Below are 20,140 nucleotides of genomic sequence, written 5' to 3' on the forward strand. Positions count from 1 at the left end.
GGTCGGCAGGGATTTCATAAGTCCGAGCGAGGCTCAGCGCGTCCTCCTCGTCAAACCGGCTCTCCAAGGTCGTGTACCAAAGACCAGGAGCGCCGGCGGTCAGCTGGGAAGTGCTAGTCATGGTCGAAACACAGTAAAGAATTCGAGATAAAAAGAAGGGTTCGAACAAGAAAGAAAAGGTGGCAAACTGAAGGGGACAGCTAACAGAAAAAAGAAGAGGGAGGGAACGAGGAAAAGGAAGGCTTACGAGCAAAAGGGATGATCGAAAGGGGCCTCGGAGTCGTCGGGGAGCTGAGACACGAGGTCGCCGGAGTAGAAAGAACAGCGAGAAGTCGAAGGTCGACGAAGCAAGAATGCGGCGGAGAGAAGAGGTCGCGAGATTTATAGCGTTAACCTCGAACGGCCTCAGCCGTCCGATTCAAGTCGTGAAGAACGATGCGATCATCCAACCGCTCATTTTAAACGGTGGCTGTCCCATCGGACGTAACACCACCACCATACGTTGACAGAAGCGAGATCGCCACATGTCAGCAGGACACGGGTCGCATTTAATGAGCGCCCCTTACCGCGCGCAGCGCACGTGATTCGCAGTAGGGGAGAGGATTCGGCATGGATTCCAAGGGAATACAAGACACGGGCAAGACACCGCCGAACGGATGTGCATCCCTAAGCCTGGCCAAGCGGACTAATGCAGTGGCCGTTACTCAGTCTGATCGGCAGTCCAGTCAGTCGGACTTCGCCTCCTTCGACTAGACTTGAGGGGGAGGCAAGTGATCCGGCGGTTAGAACAGGGGACCCCCATTTTGAGGGGTCAACGCCACGTGGAAGTCAAAGGGACAGGTGGCCGACCGGAGAAGGGCGGACCGGTCGGCCGACCGGAGAAGGATGGGTCGACCTCCCGGCAGGTCGACCAGTGAATAACCGATGGCAAAAGGCGGCCCGACAGGGGTCGGGGTTCCGGCGCTCGATTGAACAGTAACGAAGGGCCGAGCGGAAGTCATGCTCGGCCGTAGACATAAGGTAACATACTGCTAGCAGTCCCCACATAGCACCTTACCGAGGATCTCCCCAACATACCGATGCATATGGAGGGTCGGACGTGATGTGAGTGCCGGCCGGCCGGACGTGAGATGAGTGCCGGCCGGCCGGACGGGAGATGAGTGCCGGCCGGCCGGATGGGAGATGAGTGTCGGCCGGACGGACGCCCCGGCATGGAGTAGGGAGAGAAGGACAAGGAACATCTTATGACAGCTGTCAAGTCCTATAACTAGGCCATACTCCAAATCTGGCGGCAAGGTGTTCTGCTGTCCCATCGAAGACGTGCCTGGACTGTAGCAATATGGTGTTAGGTAAGCTTTCTGACAAACACATACCAAGGTATGGGCTAAGGACACGTATTTGCCTCGGTAGGTGTGCGTGAGCTCTTTCACCGCTCTATATAAGGAGCCTTATAATTCGCCGGAGGTACGCGTTCTACAATTTTTGGAGCCACTTCTTCACTGTTAGCTTGCCTGACTTGAGCGTCGGAGGGTCGCCGCCGGGAACCCCTTCCCGACCCGACTTCTGTGCAGGTTCGTCGGAAGTTCGTACGACCCGTCGGAGATCTACATCAGCGACTCGGAGAGCGCCACGTGCCCAGCGTCCGTTGATTCAGCTTTCGGACAGGATCAAGACTGATTACTTGTAGCATAGATATACATCTACCAATATAAAATACACTAAACCTACCTAAGATATCTTCCTTTAGGTCGACACAATATTTTAACTGATTATCACGTTGTATAGATAAACCCAAGAAAATATTAGGAACTTTAACCAAACAAATAATTACTTAATCAGCCTTAATAACTACAAAATTAGGCTTATCAATCACTTGATATCATATGACAATTAATTAGTTTTACCCAATTAATTATCATAATCAATTTAAAAGCCTACTGCATTGGGTCAGCGGGACCGACAAGAGAGGGTTGAATCACCTGAAATAGAAAAATATACCCTTCCTCTATCCTTGGACTCAGATTAGTAAGGTAATTAGAAACAGAAATAACAACCTAAAGAATAAGTAAAAGGCTACTGTTTACTTGGTTATAACCTAGGTAGTTGTTAATCCAAGATGGTTAAAAAGCTCACTAAGAATCTCCTTCTATGAAGGCGAAGAAGCCTTTTACACACAATAAAAGCTCATAAACGACTAGAAATGTGATTATAGCAGTTGTTAATTTCCTAAGTCTAGGGGTATTTTTATAACCCCTAGAAAATCTTATCCGTGGCTTGAAGGCGCCTACAAAAGGGTTGGAGGGCGCCTCCAGCGAGATGCGATGGATAAAGATTTATCCATTGCCAACGGCTAACTTTCTAGTCGAAGGAGCCTTCCATGCTCATGGAGGGTGCCTTCCATACTCATGGAGGGTGCCTTCCATGCCCATGGAAGGCGCCTCCAGCCTGAAGGTTGCAGAGGCGCGGGGGCGCCTCGAAGGCGCCTTCAATGTCTTTTGAAGGCGCCTCTAGCAGCAAGTATAGTCTCCATACGCTCTTCTGCTACTCCAATCGCCTGGGTGATTGCGGTCAACCGAAATAGGGCTCACCCAAACCCAATTACCGGCCTTCTCCTCAAGCAGGCTTCCGCTCCGACTTCTCGTCCCTCTAACGTCGCGTATGTTTTTCTCATCCATCGGTGTACTCTTCTGCAACACCTCATCCCTCAGATGCACCGAGCCTATCGTCTCCCTTCCCGTGCCATCTTTCTCGATAGTTGCGTCTTCTGCTCGACTTCCTATGCTCCTAAGCTCCTGTGCACTTAGACATAGGGATCAAACCAAAATAGGATCTAACTTAACTTGGTTGATCACACCAAAATAACCACGGGATTCAATAATCTCTCCCTTTTTATGTGCATCAATCCAAGTTCAAGTTAGAGTAATAACGAACAAGATGCAATAAAAGAATTTGCAAAACAAATATTTTAAGCATAAAGTTGCAAATAAAAGAAATAACAACATATGATAAAATAGAGTTAGTAGAATTCAAAAAATTCTAACTCCCCCTAAACTTGTACTTATTCCTTCCCCTTTGATCACATAAAAAAAAATCACGAGGTCCAACAATAAAAATATAATAGAGTTAGCAAAATTCAAAAAATTCTAACTCCTCCTAAACTTGTATCTATTCCTCCTCCTTTGATCACATCAAAAAATAGGGTACAATAAGAAAATAACTAAAATTTAAAACAATAAGTTATGAAGTTTTTAAATAATCGACAAAGATTGAAAATATTTCATTAATTTCACAAGCTTATCAGTTTGTTAATTAAATATTCAATTCAGTAATTGGCTTCTAGACTGTGGTGAGGCACTAGACCTTCTTGGTTATTAGATCATCAACCACTTTTAAACAAAGCCTCTTAAAGAATTTAAACATTTAACTTTTCTGAAAGCCTTAGATTCAAAGAACAAATGTTAATCTAAGTATTATTTTGAAACCCAATATAGGTTCCTTCCTACTGGGTTAACTAAGAATCTAGGGGGTACATATATTTTGAGAATTCTTCTAAGTTGTCTCTAATGTTTTCTAATATATCGATTTAACCTTCCATAAATTCTAAGTTTTAATTTTTGAAAGTTATTTGGTTTTAAGGATACACCTTTTTTCAAACTTTTGTTTTGTATTTTCAATTTATCATTTTCTAACTTTAAATTGTTAAATAATTCTAAGAGATATGTTTTTGCTAAGTTCAATTTTAACTCAGCATTTTTCTTTTTCTAATTTTACTAAATATTTAGAAAGAATTTTAATAAAATTAAAGGACTGGTTAGGAGATAGAGCACGTACCTTACTTACCTCAATTTCTGATGCTCCCTCTTCATCACTGCTTTCTTCTGATGACCCTCTCTCTTCATTGATGTTTATCTATGAGCTGATTTCATCTTCTACTTGATGGTTGGCCATTAGGGCTAATCCTGAGAATGCCTTAACCTCAGACCCAGAGGATGGTGATTCATCCCATGTGGCCTCCAGGTTCTTGTGTTTGGAGGATGTTGGTCTTTTGTACTTTTCCTTTTCCTTTTCCTTCTTCTTTAGTTTAGGGCATTCATCCTTGATGTGCCTTTCTTCATTGTAGTTGTAACAATGGATCTTCCTTTTGCTTCGATAATCCTTATTCGTCTGTGATTTAAATTTATTAGATCGAATAAACTTATTGAACTTTCTTACCATTAGGGCAGCTTCGTCTTCATCAATAGATTTTTCATAGTCGAAATCGTTCGTTCTTGCCTTTAGGGTAATGTTCTGGCTCGGTCTCTTTTGTCCTACACACCAAGATTTGTGTAATTCGAAAACGGAAAAGAGATTGTCTAGAGTACTTACCTCGAGATCCTTTGAGATATAGTAGGAGTCTACTATAGATGTCTATTCTGGTGTTCTTGGGAACGCATTTAATGCATACCTTTGTGCACCCTGATTCGTTACCGTTTCTCCGAGGTTTGACAATCCAGTGATTAACTCCTTGAGTCTTCCGTGTAATTGTGCTACTGATTCTCCTTCTTCCATCCGGAGGTTCGTCAGTTGATTCCGGAGCACGTCCTGTCTCGCAAGCTTTGTTTCGGAAGTTTCTTCGTGCAGTTCTAAAGTTCTCCCAAAGTTCCTTTGCTGAGTCATAATCTCCGATTCGATTTACTTCTTGGGGTGGAAGTACGTTGATTAGGTGGAACTCGGCTCGTCCGTTTGCTATGAAGTCTGCTTGCTCCTTCTTGGTCCACTGAAATTCTTCTTTTTCTTCTCCTTGGGGGGTTTCTAGAGCTACAAAATTGTATTTAATTATTAGCAATATTTCAAAATTGGTTTTGAATAATACCTCCATTCATTTCTTCTATAACGTAAATTCTCCCTCGAATTTTAGTGGATAGATCGTTGGTCCGACCATCGTCTTAATCTTGATGCTTCAGTCGACGGTTAGTTCTTCTGAGGCGGTTGGGCTCTGATACAACTTGTTACGTCAGCGGGGCCGACAAGAGAGTGTTGAATCGCCTGAAACAGAAAAATATACCCTTCCTCTATCCTTGGACTCAAATTAGTAAGGCAATTATAAACAGAAATAACAACTTAAAGAATAAGTAAAACGCTACTGTTTACTTGGTTACAACCTAAGTGGTTGTTAATCCAAGGCAGTTGCAAAGCTCACTATGAATCTCCTTCTCTGAAGGCGGAGAAGCCTTTTACATACAATGAAAGCTCAGAAAAGACTAGGAAAGTTATTACAGTAGTTGTTGTTAATTTCCTAGGTCTAGGTGTCTTTTTATAGCCCCTAGAAAATCTTATCCGTGGCTTGAAAGCGCCTACAAAAGGATTAGAGGGTGCCTCCAGCGAGGCGCAGTGGATAAAGATTTATCTACTGCCAACGGCTAATTTTCTAGTTGAAGACGCCTTCCATGCTCATAGAGGGTGCTTTCCATACTCATGGAGGACGCCTTCCATGCCCATGGAAGGCGCCTCCAACCTGAATGTTGCAGAGGCGTGGGGGCGCCTCGGAGGCGCCTTCAATGTCTTTTGAAGGTGCCTCTAGTAGCAAGTATAGTCTCCATACATTCTTTTGCTGCTCTGATCGCTTGGGTAATTGCAGCCAACCGAAATAGGGCTCACCTGAATTCAATTTACGGCCTTCTCCTCGAGCAGGTTTCCGCTCTGACTTCTCGTCCCTAGAACGTCATGTACATTCTTCTCGCCCACCGATGTACTCTTTCGCAACACCTCATCCCTCGGATGCACCGAGTCTTTCGACTCTCTTCCCATGTCATCCTTCTCACTAGCCCCGTCTTCTGCTCGACTTCTTATGCTCTTAAGCTCCTGCACACTTAGACACAGGGATCAAATCAAAATATGACCTAATTTAACTTAGTTGATCATACCAAAATAACAATGGGATCAATTATACTATATATAACTACATGACCTTATATATATATATATATATATATAATTCACCCTTAAAAAATTAAAGCTTTAAGTTGTATAATTTACTTCTATTTAATTTCATTCTTGCTCATGCATTAAAAAATTATTTAATGTATTTTTTTCTTTCATGTATTGTTTACGTAAAGGAAAAATTTTAATGGATTAGAAATAACTCTAATCGATTAGAAAACTTTTAATTGATTACTTAAGTTTTTTAATTGATTGATAAATGATTTTATCATGAGTTTAAGATTGTTAATTGATTAGATATTAACCCTTATCGATTAAAAATATGAATTGATTAATTGATTGATTCCAAATAATCTATTGTGATTTCAACATGTTAATCGATTAGGAAAAAATTTTAATCAATTGATAGTGAAAATTTATTGTGACTTAAATCTTTTAATCAATTGAAAATTTACCACTTTATTGATAGCCTGAATCGATTGATTTGATTGATCATAAATTGATCCTTTATTCGATCCCCTCATCCTAATTGATTGGTGAAATTCACCTATTGATTTGTGTCAACTGAATTGATAAGATCAATCAATTCCTATCAATTTTGTTTATTATTTTAGGCTTGATAATCGATTGGTTGACCAAGTCAATCAATTGAATCATCACGATTTGACCTAAAAAATTAAGTTAAATACAACGATTCTCCCACCATTCTTCATGTTCTTCATAGAAACATGAAAAACTTGGAAAACAATGATATATTAGGTTTTTCTTATATGATTTTTGACAATCAAAAAAATTATGGTATACTAGGAAGACTTGATATAGCACACAAACAATAAATCGATGAAAAACTTAACCTAATAGCCATGAAAATGATGAAACACGGAGCTCTGATACCACATGTTAGTTCTTATAAAAATTCAAGCTACATGAATTCTAAACACCGGATAAAAACTTGTACATAGGAAAATAATAACAAGAAAGATCTAGTTTCATCATGAATATGACATAAAAAAGTAAATGCATAAGTATGAAAGAGAACCTAATTGAAGAGTCATTATCCTTGTCATTTAGTGTCGTCTGAAAGATCCTGAGGAAAAAGAAGTGGAAGCAAACAGGAAAGATCTTCTTTTGATGCTAGGGTTGATGGCACCGAAAAACTCTAGGTTAATGGGGAACCAAGAGCTCTGTTAAGATTACCCTAAACCCTTGAGGGTCTCCCCTTTATATAGGAATCCGTTATCAACCCATAAATGATAATGGATTAGGCCAAAGTGTTCTACACATTGAACGCATCCAATAGCATGAAACTCAATAAACATAAATTAGATCACTTTAAATAGTTTGGATTGTATTTACATGTTCAACTTATATATAAGTCTACCTAATAGGGATAATAAAATCCAACACGCCTTGCTTACTCATCCCCATGACCTTTCCTTGTCATTGCTTGTGGCCAGAGCCTCACCCCCAGAGGCATAGTCATCAACATGACCGCCCTTGACCGTGGTAGCTATGACCAGATCGACGTGTCCTGCATATTGACACCGAAGGCAAGCAACTATAAATTGAGGTCTTGCTTGAGACGCTCAAGCATGGCCTCGCACCACGCTTGGATAGACTACCTCTACCTCACCATCGGCGACATATTCTCTAATATCGACGTCAACAATTAGACCTTCTACTATGACTCCAAAATTTTAAATGTTTACGAATTAGATATTACTATCGATAAATTAACTTAAATTTTCATAAATAATAAAAAATATTTAATAAAAAATAAAATTTGATGAAATATAGTAAAAGATGAGATGATAATTAATGTAATTGCACAAAATGAACTCGGGCTTCTTTTATGGCATCTTTGGCATACTCCGCCAATTCAGGATCAGCCCATCTCTAATCTTTGGATTCATCCCTGATCTCGTGATAAGATATAGATGGATAAATCATGGGACGCGGTACTTTGTATGAGGGAGATTATAAAAAAAAATTATTATTAGTTGTCAGGAAATGTGAGCATGACATGGGAAAGGGCATTTTTTATTTCGATGGTGGAAAATGACAAGGATGATTTCCATGCAACGAGAATTTAAACTTATGCTCTGTTAAGCGTGGAAAGAAAGAAAAGGAATTTATGGTGGAAAATTATTCTCAAAGGAAGAGAAGAGAAAGGGTAAAGAAATTCCTTCCTTTGTATTCTTGTTTATCTTCATTGAGGAAGATGGATACATGCGACGTAATTTTATAAACAAAAAAAAGGTACATGCGTCATTTTTTTGGTACGTGGTGTAATTTTGCAAGTTAAAAAGGATACATGTGTCATTATTTTTTGGTATATGGTGTAATTTTGTGAATGAAAATGGGTACATGCGTCATTTTTTTTTTATCCGCTGTTTTTCATCCGATTTTGAGGTGATCAATTTTGGCTTCAAAATCATCCGTGGATGAATTGTGTTTCTCTTTCATCTAAAAATTTCAATGAAGTAAACGGTGAAAACTTTTCTCCTATAGAAATTTTTCTTTGATTTTATTTTCTGCTCTCTTAAGTAAACAGAGCGTGTTAGGATATTTTCAAACGTCCATATATTTCAAACCACCAGTTACGCTAGATGTCATAGATCCATTTGTGGGTCCTTGATTTACCTGATGATCAATTTGCGGGATTGAATTATCCATCTTCAGAACTAATTGGACCTAAGATCATGATATTTAAATTAAAAAATAGTAAAGAGTATTTTGTCCGATAAATATAGTCAATTGGTTAATAATGATGAAAATTTTTAAAATTTGCAAAATTGTTTGTATTATAATATAATAAATAAGAGAAAATAATTGTTTTCTTTATAATTTTATTTTGTAAAATATTTCCCTATAAACAAATAAACATAAATTTCAAATAGATAGAAAAAAAATTAATGATAAAATCATGTCACTCTTATTAGTAAGGTACAAAATAATAATCATAGTCTAATATCATTTCATACGATAATAAATTCAGTAATTGCGTTCATCAATAAATCTTTGACCTAAAATATAATTGATGGATATGTTCCTCTTCGTTCCTCTAAAATATAATTAATATTTAAGTGTATAAGTTAAAAAAGATGAATTAATTTGTTTATAATTTATTTTTAAAAAAATAATGATAACATGTTATGTCATCATAATATAGTGTTAATTATTTCAAAATTTTAAATTAACTTTAATATATATATATATATATATATATATATATATAATTATGTTGGTTGGTTTTATATTTTTATTTTAAAATAACTCACCAGCCAACCCATTAAATAAAACTAACTACTATATTCTTATATATATTTAAATAATTTTTTTATTTTATTATTGTCAATCAAATATTTTTTTTTATCTTTTCTTCCTTAATTAATACACATTTTATCGTGGCCTTAAATCAGTTTATTGATGACCTAAATATATATGTATACCATTTTAATGATGCATCTCTCAAAAATTTCCCTCAATAACCACTATTTTATTTTATTTTTTTATGTTGTCTATCCTTTTATTCATTTATGAGACTTTTTATCTCTTACTTATATTCCATCATTTTATAAAACTTCCATTTAAATTGTAAAAGTATATTACAATCATAAAGAGCACCTAACATTTTTCTTCATTTTAAGTATTTACCCATCATACTTGTATCAATATGTAAAACATATCTCTATCAAATTCTCCACCTTTTTATAAAAATAAATCTAAATACGCTCTCGATTAAAATAACTTGTAATCACTTATCTTAACTATAAATGAATCATGACACTATTTTTGAAAAGGAAAAAAAAAAACTATATCATGGTAGATTGAATGATAACTATGTCGATTGATTATTTTCGATAACGATAAGGTGGTTGAAAGCCTACACACAAATGAGGCAGATGGATACATTTTGAAGCTTGCTCATTCTCACAAATATGGCAATTATGTAAACGATAGCCGCATACACAATCCAAGTTAACCTGAAGCTGCTACCACTACATACAATTAGAAAAAAGTTCTGACCAGGCTTAAACTTTTGCCGAAAAGGAACTGGCCATGGCTGACCGAGCTCATGGTGAGATGTCACAAAATCAATGCTCAAAAGACAGAAATATCTCCTACAAACTGTGTGATGGCCTCATTCGCCTTCTGAGATGTTGATCTTTCTTCTCTTTTCTTCTTTTCTCTGCAGAAGAGACATTCAACAGTAGCTACATTAGCATTCTGTAGTGTGGATCCCAATCTATGTGGCGCCCTCATTCTAACTACTGAAATTTGTAGATGCAAACATAATTTTAATTTTATCGCAGAAAACTTTCAGTTTACTGGAACAGTAGTATCGAGGAGGGCCATATGGAGTTTCACTAAACTTATTGTTCAGTGATGAGGGAGAGAACATAATACACAGCTTTAGCTAGTTGCGGTATTGATGAAATTAGAAGAGATTTGAAGACAACGAAAGAACATAATTTACCTGTCCACGTATTCCTTCAAAAGCTCCTTAGCTTGTACTAATTTCGACAAAAGATTGCGGTATACATCGAGATCTCTATCAACACTATGCTTATTTATATGCAAAGCGGCACAGAGCTGCAAAACAACAAAGGTTTGAGTTAATGCTTGACAGAAGTAATCTTCCTGAATTAAGAATGCATAAGATAACAGAGTCAGGATCCTTCAAATGAATGATCTAGGATATGAATCAACAATCACAGCCTCATAATATGAAATTTTATTCTAGAAATTAACTACAAAAGCTTGAAGGGTTATATACAGGTCAAACTCTTGCATCATGATTCCTAGTGATGCATAGTTTCTGAATAAGATGTAGCCATGTTATTTGGAAAAAAAAACATAACTTTCTCATATGAAGCTTTGTGTGAAGAATCCAAGTAGGTATCTAAAGCTCATAAATCTAACCACAACAACCATAAATAATGAAATGAAGGTGTATGTAAGTCTACAATATAATAAATGATGATACAAAATACATGGCTCAGTGTGAACAAAAATGCAACTCCATTGCCTATTTTTAAAGAAAATAGAATAGGCAAATTCAGTGTTAGTAAAATGCAAAAGCATTACATGCAACAATTTGAGCATAGAAGTGAGGCAATTTCTCCCAGGCACAAGGAAGGTGTTAAGGTGTGTGCAACATACCATAGTGTGCCTATAACAAAGTATCAAATGTCTTTTTACCTTCATATATCGATAGCCATTTTTATGTTTGTGTTTCCTCCATGATCTATCACAAGACAAAGTTGAAGTGTCTGACAACTTTGAACTTTTTCTTGATAACAATGAATAATAATTTCGCCATCATGGTTAATATGTCAGACATTTAGATTTTATAATTGATTATTTTAGATTGATTTACTTGCTAATAGATGATTTAAACTGTTATATTCTGGTGACTTTATGCCACATGTCATGTGTGTGTATATATACTACAGTGTGGGCTTCATTTTTCCTAGATTTTCACTTGCACCTTCACTCTACAACTTCTTACTGCCTAGTAGCATTAAGTGAATTTAAAATAATACCACAAATTAGACAGTAAACAAGAAAAATGAATCAAAAAGGAACCAGTAAGTGAAATGTTAGTTGATGTGATGGAAAAGGGACTACTTTCTCAAGCACTGTAGGCTCAGTTGCATTAGCCAGCTCAAGCAAACGGAAAAGTCCAATAGCAAAGAAACGACTATAGCTAAAATTTCCATTGCCCTGTGCTCGCTCTGAGATATCTTTCAAAATGGCTTCTACTTCTCCTTCTCTAGAGGCAAAATCTACCAAAGAACTAGGAGTCTGAGATGAAGCCCACTCTTCCAGTTTCTTTGCATCAATTCTGCATAAGCGAAAGTTAATCTGTATTATCAGAGAAATTAAAATTCATCTGAAGGCCTGAACACTATTATGGAATAACTTTGGAATACAAATATCACAGAAAGATGGGCTTAGGTTAAGCAAAGTGGATTTGTTTAGCTAAAAATTCAGTGACCTGCCCACGTCAGAAAGGAGGAACCTTACTCTCGTGCAAAGGCTTGCCGGGACAATTCTCAAGCATGGATAAATTTTAAAAATTATCTGGTAGGGTTGCAATAATACCAAGTACCTGTACTGTTCAGGATCCTCCTTCAAAGCTTTGATATATGATTGGAAGATGGCATCTCTATCCTCACTGCTGGGGAATCCTTCCATCAGTTGTTCATATACAGTTACAAAGCCAAGCGCAAAGACAGCATCATACTGATAAGTGGTTTTGTATCTCATCAGATGTTGCTGCACAAGAAGCTCCTGCAACACATTATTGTATATGCTTGGAATCGGTCGTTTGTATGCTTTGAGAAAATTCAATTTCGTCTCTGATACGGTGGGTGGCACATCTAATCAGTAAAAAAAAAATGAAAGGATAATAAAGATATTAATGAACAAGTTCATCTCGTAACTCTTGCCTAATTGAACATGAAACAAGAACAGGAGGAATAATATATGGTAATTCTTTTTATCACCAAGCAACAAGAAAAATCTGAGTGCCCTCAATATCACAAAACAGCTATACAGCTTTCTATGTTCATTTTTCTAATGAACAGCAGACATTAGTGAAAAGTTGAACATAATTTACATAATAAAACTGTGGAAATTCTGGAAAGATACCAAATACTGAATATTTAGAATAATCGAAAGGTGATATAGGAATGAAGTTGATGAACTAAAACATTCTTCAAGATCAAAATCCAACAAAAAGAGAGTTCAAGCGAATCAAATATGCACGAGAAGCAAATTAGTAAACAAGTTTGAATCGAGAAAACAAAGAGTTTCTGCATTCCAGTAAACGCACACGGCACACAACCCCGAGCTTGTCGAGAAAGTCAGCTCAATCTACTACAGAGAATCAAATGGCAAACTATGTTATAGATTTAGTGGTACTTTAACAGTTAGGTGAAACAATACCCATCAAAACCAATAAAAAATATACTATAAAGAAGGATGTTCCTTGCAACTGCGAAAAAAAAAATCCTAAAAGGGATTTGATTTCGCACGCTCGAAGTCTAAGCAGAGACAAACAGATTATAACTATGGCTAAAGATGAAAACTTGAAGTAAAATTTCATCAACCGCAGGCAAGACCGGATAGAGTCGAACAGTTTATGTCAACAAAAATAGGGTTTAGTAAAACAAAAAGAAACAGGCTCACAGCTTGCAGCGGCCGCCACGCAGCGGACTACCATCCGAGTGCTGATCTTACGAACTTCAAATCGAACTCCACGGAGGGAGGTAACAGAGGAGGAGCACACGCCGGCGAAGGACGGCCTTCTCTCTGAGGCATGTCTGCACGGCGAGGAGAAGGAAGCAGATGGAATGGAGGCCATTTGAGATTGTTCGGAGAGATCTCTGCAGATATGGCGTGAAGACTATGGTTGTTGGGGAAGGGCGGTGGTCGTCGGCGGCCTCAGGAATTGCATCGCGGGGAGGGAGAAGGCGAAGCAGAAACGGAAGGAGAAGGGTGTGAGGTGTGAGGTGTGAGGTGTGAGGTAGGGGAGCGCCTTATCCCGGAATGGTTGACCAGTAACATGGTTCCACGTGGACGTCCATTCATTAGGTCCACATTTTATATATCCAACGGAAATGCGCGTCTCCTTCCCGTTATTTTAAATTTTTTAAATTTTCATATCTGACTATATTACTATTTTATTAAACATCTCAACCCTTTACTACGGTGAAAGATTAAGTCAAAATAAAATTACGTTAGATACTATAAATATTTTGACGACGTTTAAAAAATATACTCTTCTGGATATATATATATATATATATATATATATATATATATATATATATATATATATATATATATAGAGAGAGAGAGAGAGCTTATGCTACGGTGCTTCTCTTGCGGTTCCGTGCGGTGAAGGCGTCGTGGCGATTCCACGTCACCCGCGTGAGAGGTAAGTTGCGTAAAAGGTGAGAGAAAAAAAAAATCGTGCAACCCTCATTCCTCTCCTCTTCCTCTCCCAAGCCCTAGCAGAAGCGCCGCTCAACCATTCGCACATTGCCTCTCTCGCCCCGAGCCCCTCTCCTCTTGCTCTCCTGCCAGCCCTAATGGAAGTGCTGCTCAACCCTTCGCACATCGCCTCTCTTGCCGCTAGCTCTCACTCGCCAGCCGCGGGCTCTCCCTTCGCACATCGCCTTTCTCGTCGCGAGCTCTCCCTCGCCAGTTGAGAGCTCTCCTTTCGCACATCGCCTCTCTCCCCTGCGTCGAGCCCTCTCCTGCTGCGACCTCTCCCTTGCCACCTGCGAGCTCTCCCTTCGTACATCGCCTCTCTCGCCGTAAGCATAAACACTCTGTCGTGATTAGCCACTGATCTCTATTCTCGCCTATGCGAGCTCTCCCTACGCTGCGATCAACCCTCAACACCAAACATCACAGCTGGCAGTCTCTTGCCCGAAATTTGTTTTAGGGTTTTCGCCGGTAAAAGCTCCCTTTTTCTATTTAATGTTGATTTTTGAACTGTTCCCAACAAATAATGAAGTCGTTAATGATGTGAATGGATATTCTGACCAATGCCGCATATTTACTCCTATACTTCATCGCATTTCTCAGTAAATGAAGTCATTAATGATGTGAATGGGTATTCTGACCAATGTAGTGTCTTTGATTGAGAATGGGAAACCGGAGCTTTACTTATAGCTGATATAAGGACCTTTACCTTCTAATGCCTAAGTAAAATCCCAAGCAACCATGCATTGTCCTAATTAATAATTAGTCACCATGATCTAAGAAATTTGAGTACTCATAGCCTACCTGAGTAATTCTAACATGGTGCATATTTACTACATTATACTGGAATTTATTAACTTTTAGATGTTTGAACATAGCCTTATGCACTACTTTAGTGTTTCTTTCATAAGAATTTGTTTCTGTATATTAAAATCATTTCTGTTTTATTCTGTTATTATACTTTAGATAACTGTTAGAGTTTAGTGTCTTTGTCAAGTTAATTGGAACAAATTTTATTTATTTTTCTATTGTTAAATATAATACGAGGGCGCCCAGAAATGGAAGAAAATTGAGTTGATGATCAAGAATTCATTCCCCAAGTTGCAGATGATCGAAAGCCAAAAATTGGAATGGAATTACAAGTCTTCTACAATAATGCCAACTGTATATCTTAGTTTGAAAAATCAATTTAGGAGTCTTGTGTTGTAACTCTTATTTGCATTTTGGTTTTGGTTTTATTGCAAGGATGATAACCTTTGTAAAGCAATTCGATAAAAAGATAAAAAGAAATGAGCGACTCTTCCTCTAGTCGCTCCTGTTAACATAGTGAATGACCAATTAGTTTGCCCATATTGCTTTCTCTCTCTATATCTTTAAAATTGTCTTCTTCTCTGATCCATTGCAGTATGTTTGCCGACTCTTGTAGGAGGCTGAGAATTATGAAGGGTTCAAATGCAATTGGAATCGGTAAAGGTAGTCAAGATTTCTTTGAAGAATATCCTGATTTATTATTTGTATGCTAATGTGTTTAATGGTGTTTGTAAATGTGTTGCAGCTCCAAAGGCCATGGAGAAGTCCAGGACCAGGAACTAAGAGCAAGATGTTGTTGAATCCCTGAAAGAAGAAGAAGAAGAAGAGAAATCAAAGCCAGAATTTGTAATGTTCTTCCAGTTTCTATCTTGACTATGAATGAAATAGTTGTTAATGTACTACTAGTCTGTTCATCGTATTCCTAATGTTATTGATCCATTAGAGTTCACTTTTGAATGGAAATAGTGGTTTTACACTTGAGGACCAAAGTTCGAAATCCAGTACAAGGGGATGTATATATAGATCATGGTTGCAACACTCGTCTGAATGTCCAGTATCTCACCTTCTCTTTGTGAGCAAATCCTAGTTCATATATAGATAATGTCTTTAATTTTTTTTAAAAAAAATATTTACGGTGCTATTTCTTGTAATTTTGAACTCAATTTTGGTTGTCCGTTAAGGCCTAAATCCCATATTTATTTGTACAAGCAAATAATTGTACAACAAATGGTAGTATCAACATATAATTATTCCATTAGTTAATTATTGTTCTAAATTTCCAAATATTAGCAAAGGTTTATAAAGAAGATTTATCTTTCATCTATCCATTATTATTATTATTATTTATTTATTTATTTAGTTATGTGAAACATTGTGTACATTTATCATTTCAAACGTTACAAAATTTTATTATGAAGTTTGACATCTTGCATAAATGCTATTAGAACATATGCAGATTCATCATTTTGGAACAAGCCATCAACAACATTATTGCTTGGTTTAGGTTCAGCAATGGATCATCATTCTGTTCTATGTACAAGGATATCAGTTAATAATTTACAGAGAATAAATGAAAAGGTAAAAATAGAGGGGAATACAATTAAAACACTTGAGAATAAATTAGATGGATCTGTGAAACCTAGCTCTTTAGAAGCTGGGTGGAATACAATACAAAGGTGCTCCACTTGACTTGTCTGCAAGCTGGGTGGAATGCGAACAGAATCTTCGAAATCATCTGCGTAATGTTGAAATTCAGCAAACAAAAATGAATCTAAGTTTTTATTGAAGGAATGTCTTATAACCACTGCATCAACCAACCCTTGTCTTTGCAGTAGAACCCAATGGCCAATGATGGATCGATCGCACGATTTATGCCTCAAGTGAGCTACTTGAGAGGGAAAAGGTACATGTTCAAAAATGCAAGTGGATGAAACAAAATACCTGCAGTGGTATGAAGAGCAATCAGCTTCCTGGTCATCCATCTTGATATCAACAGCCTAGTTTAACAGTAGTTATTTAGTGTCTCCTACAAGATAGATCGAACACAAGCAACTTTCCGATTTCAAGAAAGAGAACAAGATATCATATTTCTGTTCAAGATGACAAAAAATTGAAAAAAAAGTATATGTTTTTAAGCTATCAAGGAACCATAGTGGCTTAATTAGCGACTTGTATGTTTCTAAGAACCATATTTCTGAGTTAATGAAGAGACTGTAAGTAAGAAGTGTAAGAAATCATTTCTTCCATTCAACATCTTGTATACAATGACACATGACAGATTCCTCAGAACAGTATGAAAGCAAATTAGTAGGGCAATTAGTTTTTAGTAAACATGATAATTGCTCATGAACTGAGAACGATCGAAAAGAAAAGAAAATATGCATTGATAAATTTTATACCGAAAATATGCATTGATAAATTTTATACCGACTGAACTTCATGAGGGTCCAAGTAGAGTGCCTTCTCATCTTGCACACCAACAGTATAGGTTGAGGCACCAGGTTTACCACCTAAGATGCCGAGGCATTATGGAAATGCAAACGTTTCCCACAGCAAAGGAATATACCTGCAAAAATATGACACATACTAAGAGCAGCTGGGAAGATACTCAAGGAGATAAACACCCCAAATATAAAAAAAAAAACAATTATAGAAGATTTGAAAAACAAATGCAAACATGATCTAAGAAAGTAACACTGCCACCGTGCTACCTAGAAGCCAGACTAAAACCATGATAAATGGATCTTAACTGTATTTGAAGTAAGACTAAGTATACGCAAAACTGACCCAAGCTACATTCACCATCCAGGTGCCCTGATTTGCAATGGGAAAATATATGATTCCTCAGAAGTCACTCGTAATATTTGAAGTCCAGATATGTCGCATATAATATCATGGGCGCAAAGAGTCCATAGCCATATAGTTAGACTAATATTTTGAATAAAGGAGCATAACCAAAAACTATACATAATATCATTAATATCTAGAACATATGAAAATGTTTTATTGTATCATTAATTTTTTTTTTCTGGACAAGTTCAAATCTTCACAGTGGGAAAAGATAAATCAAAAGTATCACCCTTGATACACTAGAGAAATGCTATATTCAAATTTACCTGGGGTTGATTTTTTCTAAACCAAGAACCAAAGGCACCAGAAGTAGTATAGGTGTCCAATCTTGTTGCCCTTTGTTAAAATCATGACAAAGTCTAGCAGCAACCTCAATGCAAACAACTGGAGCTCCACCTTGTTCCCCATCTTTATCACCTGAAACAATATATAGAACCATGGGAAACCTTTGTTTGCGTTTTTCATGATCATATTGTTCTTTGCTAGTGTTGATAATCGTTTCCCATGTTCGACACATAGCATAAGGAGCCAACCAGGACCCAGCAACCAAACCATAAGCCTTCCCAGCTTCAAGAAGATTGTGTATTGAAAAAGCGCACGAGCTAGAATCACCAAAAAGATGTAGAATTTCAAGATACCAAAGATCATATGGCTGCAAATCAACATTAAATCATTATAAACGTTCAGCCAGAAAATTTTGAAGTTTCCTCACTAGATTGGAAAATACATTTGTTCAGGACAAAAGAATAGATTTTACAAGAGGCAACACGGATTTTACCCTAGTTCGGCGGAGAGAAATGCCCTAGTGTCGAGGAAGATCAGCTGCGAGAGAACGCGACGAGGGGTCTCGCGGCGAGAGAGGAACGCGACGAGGAGAGGAGGGCGGCTCTGCTTCGCGACGAGCTTCGGCGAGAGAGGGAGGTGCCTCTGCGTCGCGACGAGGAGAGGAGGGCGGCTCTGTTTTGCGACAAGCTTCGGCGAGAGAGGGAGGCGGCTCTGCTTCGCGACGAGGAGAGGAGGGCGCTCTGTTTCGCGACGAGCTTCGGCGAGAGAGGAGGGGATTCGTAGAGGGAGGAGAGGCGCGACACAAGGAGAGGGAGGAAGCAGAAAAATCGCGGCGGTTAGCGTAGAGGAAGGAAGGAGAAACAAGCGCCGCGATTTTTTTTTTTTTGAAGGCTTTGACATGCTAGGGTTATTCTCGCGATGATGTGGAATTTGCCATGTCAGCTCTGCGCAGGTTATCTTGTCAGCTCGGATGAAGCGAATGGGCTGCGCCGCAGCAAAACCGCACAGGAGCACCGCAGCATACGATCTCTATATATATATATGACAATCCCAATCAACATTTTTTTTTTTTTGTCATCTTTTTTATTTTTTATTTTTTATTTTTTATCATCTTTTTTTAGATTTTTTCTCAAACAGCTTCTTCTCGTTTTCTTTCCTCTCTCGACGTAGTCGCCATCGTCCTTCTGGGCGGCTACATCCTTCTGGGAAAGGGATGGCATCGATAGAGGCTTCAGTTTTAATGTCACCGACAAAGAATTTATGTGCATTCTCCTCCAACTAAGCCAACCACGAATTGATGGAACACAAATGGATGAAATTATTGCTAACAAAGAGGATGGTGTTTCACCTTTGATGAGGTAGGCAAACTTCAAGTTCACCATAGATGAGATTATGGTTGTTATCTGAATGGTCCAAATTACAGAACCCCAAAAATGGTTGACATACTTCATGATTTATATTGTATGAAACATAAGTAATCTGTTGTCTCAAGTAAAATATGAGCAAAGAAATAAAATAGTTATAATTGACTTATTGTTCATTCTAGTAAACAGTGTCAATCATTAGTAAAAGTTAGTAATACCTCAAAACACAAACAATAGCCGTTGTTTCGTTACTAAATTCTCTACAAAATTCATCGTATTGTTGTTATTCTTGGTCCATTCCAATTTACATGAGCATGCTGTTTCGTTAAATTAAAATAAAGTGTACATATAAATATATAGGTTACAATAAAGTGTTCATTCCAATTTCCATGAGCAAGCTTTCCTCGTACCTTAATTTGAAAGATCTCACAGGGACAGAGTTGGACGGCGTCTTAAGGAAATCTTAGTACGCTAGTTGCTCCAGGACGACGGCAGCTACGAAGAAGGATGGCGTTGAAAACCTAGTTTGCGGAGAGGGGTGTCTGGCAGTTGGGGTAGTCTTAGTAACGATGAGGGTCGGTGTCTGGCGCCGGGTCTCACTCAGGCAACAACGAAAGCGGCGAGAGGCGTCTAGTGGGTGGGTCGGCGTCTGGCACTGAGTCGCTTCTGGGCAAGCAACGCCGAAGGATGGTGGCAACCCAGGGTCGCTTCTGGGCAAGTAGCGCCGAAGGATGGCGGCAACCTAGAAGGATGGCGGCGACTACGTCGAGAGAGGAAAGAAAACGAGAAGAGGCTGTTTGAGAAAAAAACTAAAAAAAGATGGTAAAAAATAAAAAATAAAAAATAAAAAAGATGACAAAAAAATAAAAATGCTGACTGGGATTGTCATAGTGGCAGTTGCACAAGGA

At 38.0% G+C, this 20,140-nt stretch overlaps 2 protein-coding genes across 4 annotated transcripts; both read right to left on the bottom strand.

The window, feature by feature from the left end:
- Positions 1–9,797: 9,797 nt before the first annotated feature.
- Positions 9,798–13,457, bottom strand: LOC122008518 (protein THYLAKOID FORMATION1, chloroplastic-like). Its single transcript, XM_042564271.1, has 5 exons — positions 13,120–13,457; positions 12,038–12,308; positions 11,554–11,770; positions 10,400–10,515; positions 9,798–10,111 (listed from the first exon to the last, which is right to left on the bottom strand). The coding sequence occupies exons 1-5, from the start codon at positions 13,292–13,294 to the stop codon at positions 10,024–10,026; spliced, it is 867 nt and encodes a 288-aa protein (XP_042420205.1). The 5' UTR covers positions 13,295–13,457; the 3' UTR covers positions 9,798–10,023.
- Positions 13,458–16,212: 2,755 nt separating this feature from the next.
- Positions 16,213–18,779, bottom strand: LOC122008520. Of its 3 annotated transcripts, none has more exons than XR_006119307.1 (5): positions 18,362–18,751; positions 17,850–18,235; positions 17,161–17,299; positions 16,552–16,730; positions 16,213–16,468 (listed from the first exon to the last, which is right to left on the bottom strand). XR_006119307.1 is itself a non-coding variant. In XM_042564272.1 (4 exons), exons 1-2 carry the CDS (start codon positions 18,766–18,768, stop codon positions 17,866–17,868), a joined length of 777 nt encoding a protein of 258 aa, XP_042420206.1. In that variant the 5' UTR covers positions 18,769–18,779; the 3' UTR covers positions 16,496–16,730; positions 17,161–17,299; positions 17,850–17,865. The 3 variants fall into 3 exon arrangements, 1 of the variants encoding a protein (XP_042420206.1); XR_006119306.1 differs by having other exon boundaries at positions 16,675–16,730; positions 18,362–18,748; XM_042564272.1 differs by lacking the exon at positions 16,213–16,468 and having other exon boundaries at positions 16,496–16,730; positions 18,362–18,779.
- Between the last annotated feature and the right edge of the window lie 1,361 nt (positions 18,780–20,140).

The sequence above is a fragment of the Zingiber officinale genome, chromosome 8A (genome assembly GCF_018446385.1).
Source record: "Zingiber officinale cultivar Zhangliang chromosome 8A, Zo_v1.1, whole genome shotgun sequence".
Classification (NCBI taxonomy): Eukaryota; Viridiplantae; Streptophyta; class Magnoliopsida; order Zingiberales; family Zingiberaceae; genus Zingiber; species Zingiber officinale.

What these genes read in the sequence shown, in the direction of transcription:
- LOC122008518 (XM_042564271.1), bottom strand. Translation starts at nt 13,294, where the DNA reads ATGGCCTCCATTCCATCTGCTTCCTTCTCCTCGCCGTGCAGACATGCC. An exon ending in CGTGGCGGCCGCTGCAAGCT is followed by an intron (nt 12,309 to 13,119) that starts GTGAGCCTGTTT and finishes TTTACTGATTAG; the next exon opens with ATGTGCCACCCACCGTATCA. An exon ending in GAGGATCCTGAACAGTACAG is followed by an intron (nt 11,771 to 12,037) that starts GTACTTGGTATT and finishes TCGCTTATGCAG; the next exon opens with AATTGATGCAAAGAAACTGG.
- LOC122008520 (XM_042564272.1), bottom strand. Translation starts at nt 18,768, where the DNA reads ATGTCAAAGCCTTCAAAAAAAAAAAAATCGCGGCGCTTGTTTCTCCTT. An exon ending in TTTCTCTCCGCCGAACTAGG is followed by an intron (nt 18,236 to 18,361) that starts GTAAAATCCGTG and finishes GTTGATTTGCAG; the next exon opens with CCATATGATCTTTGGTATCT.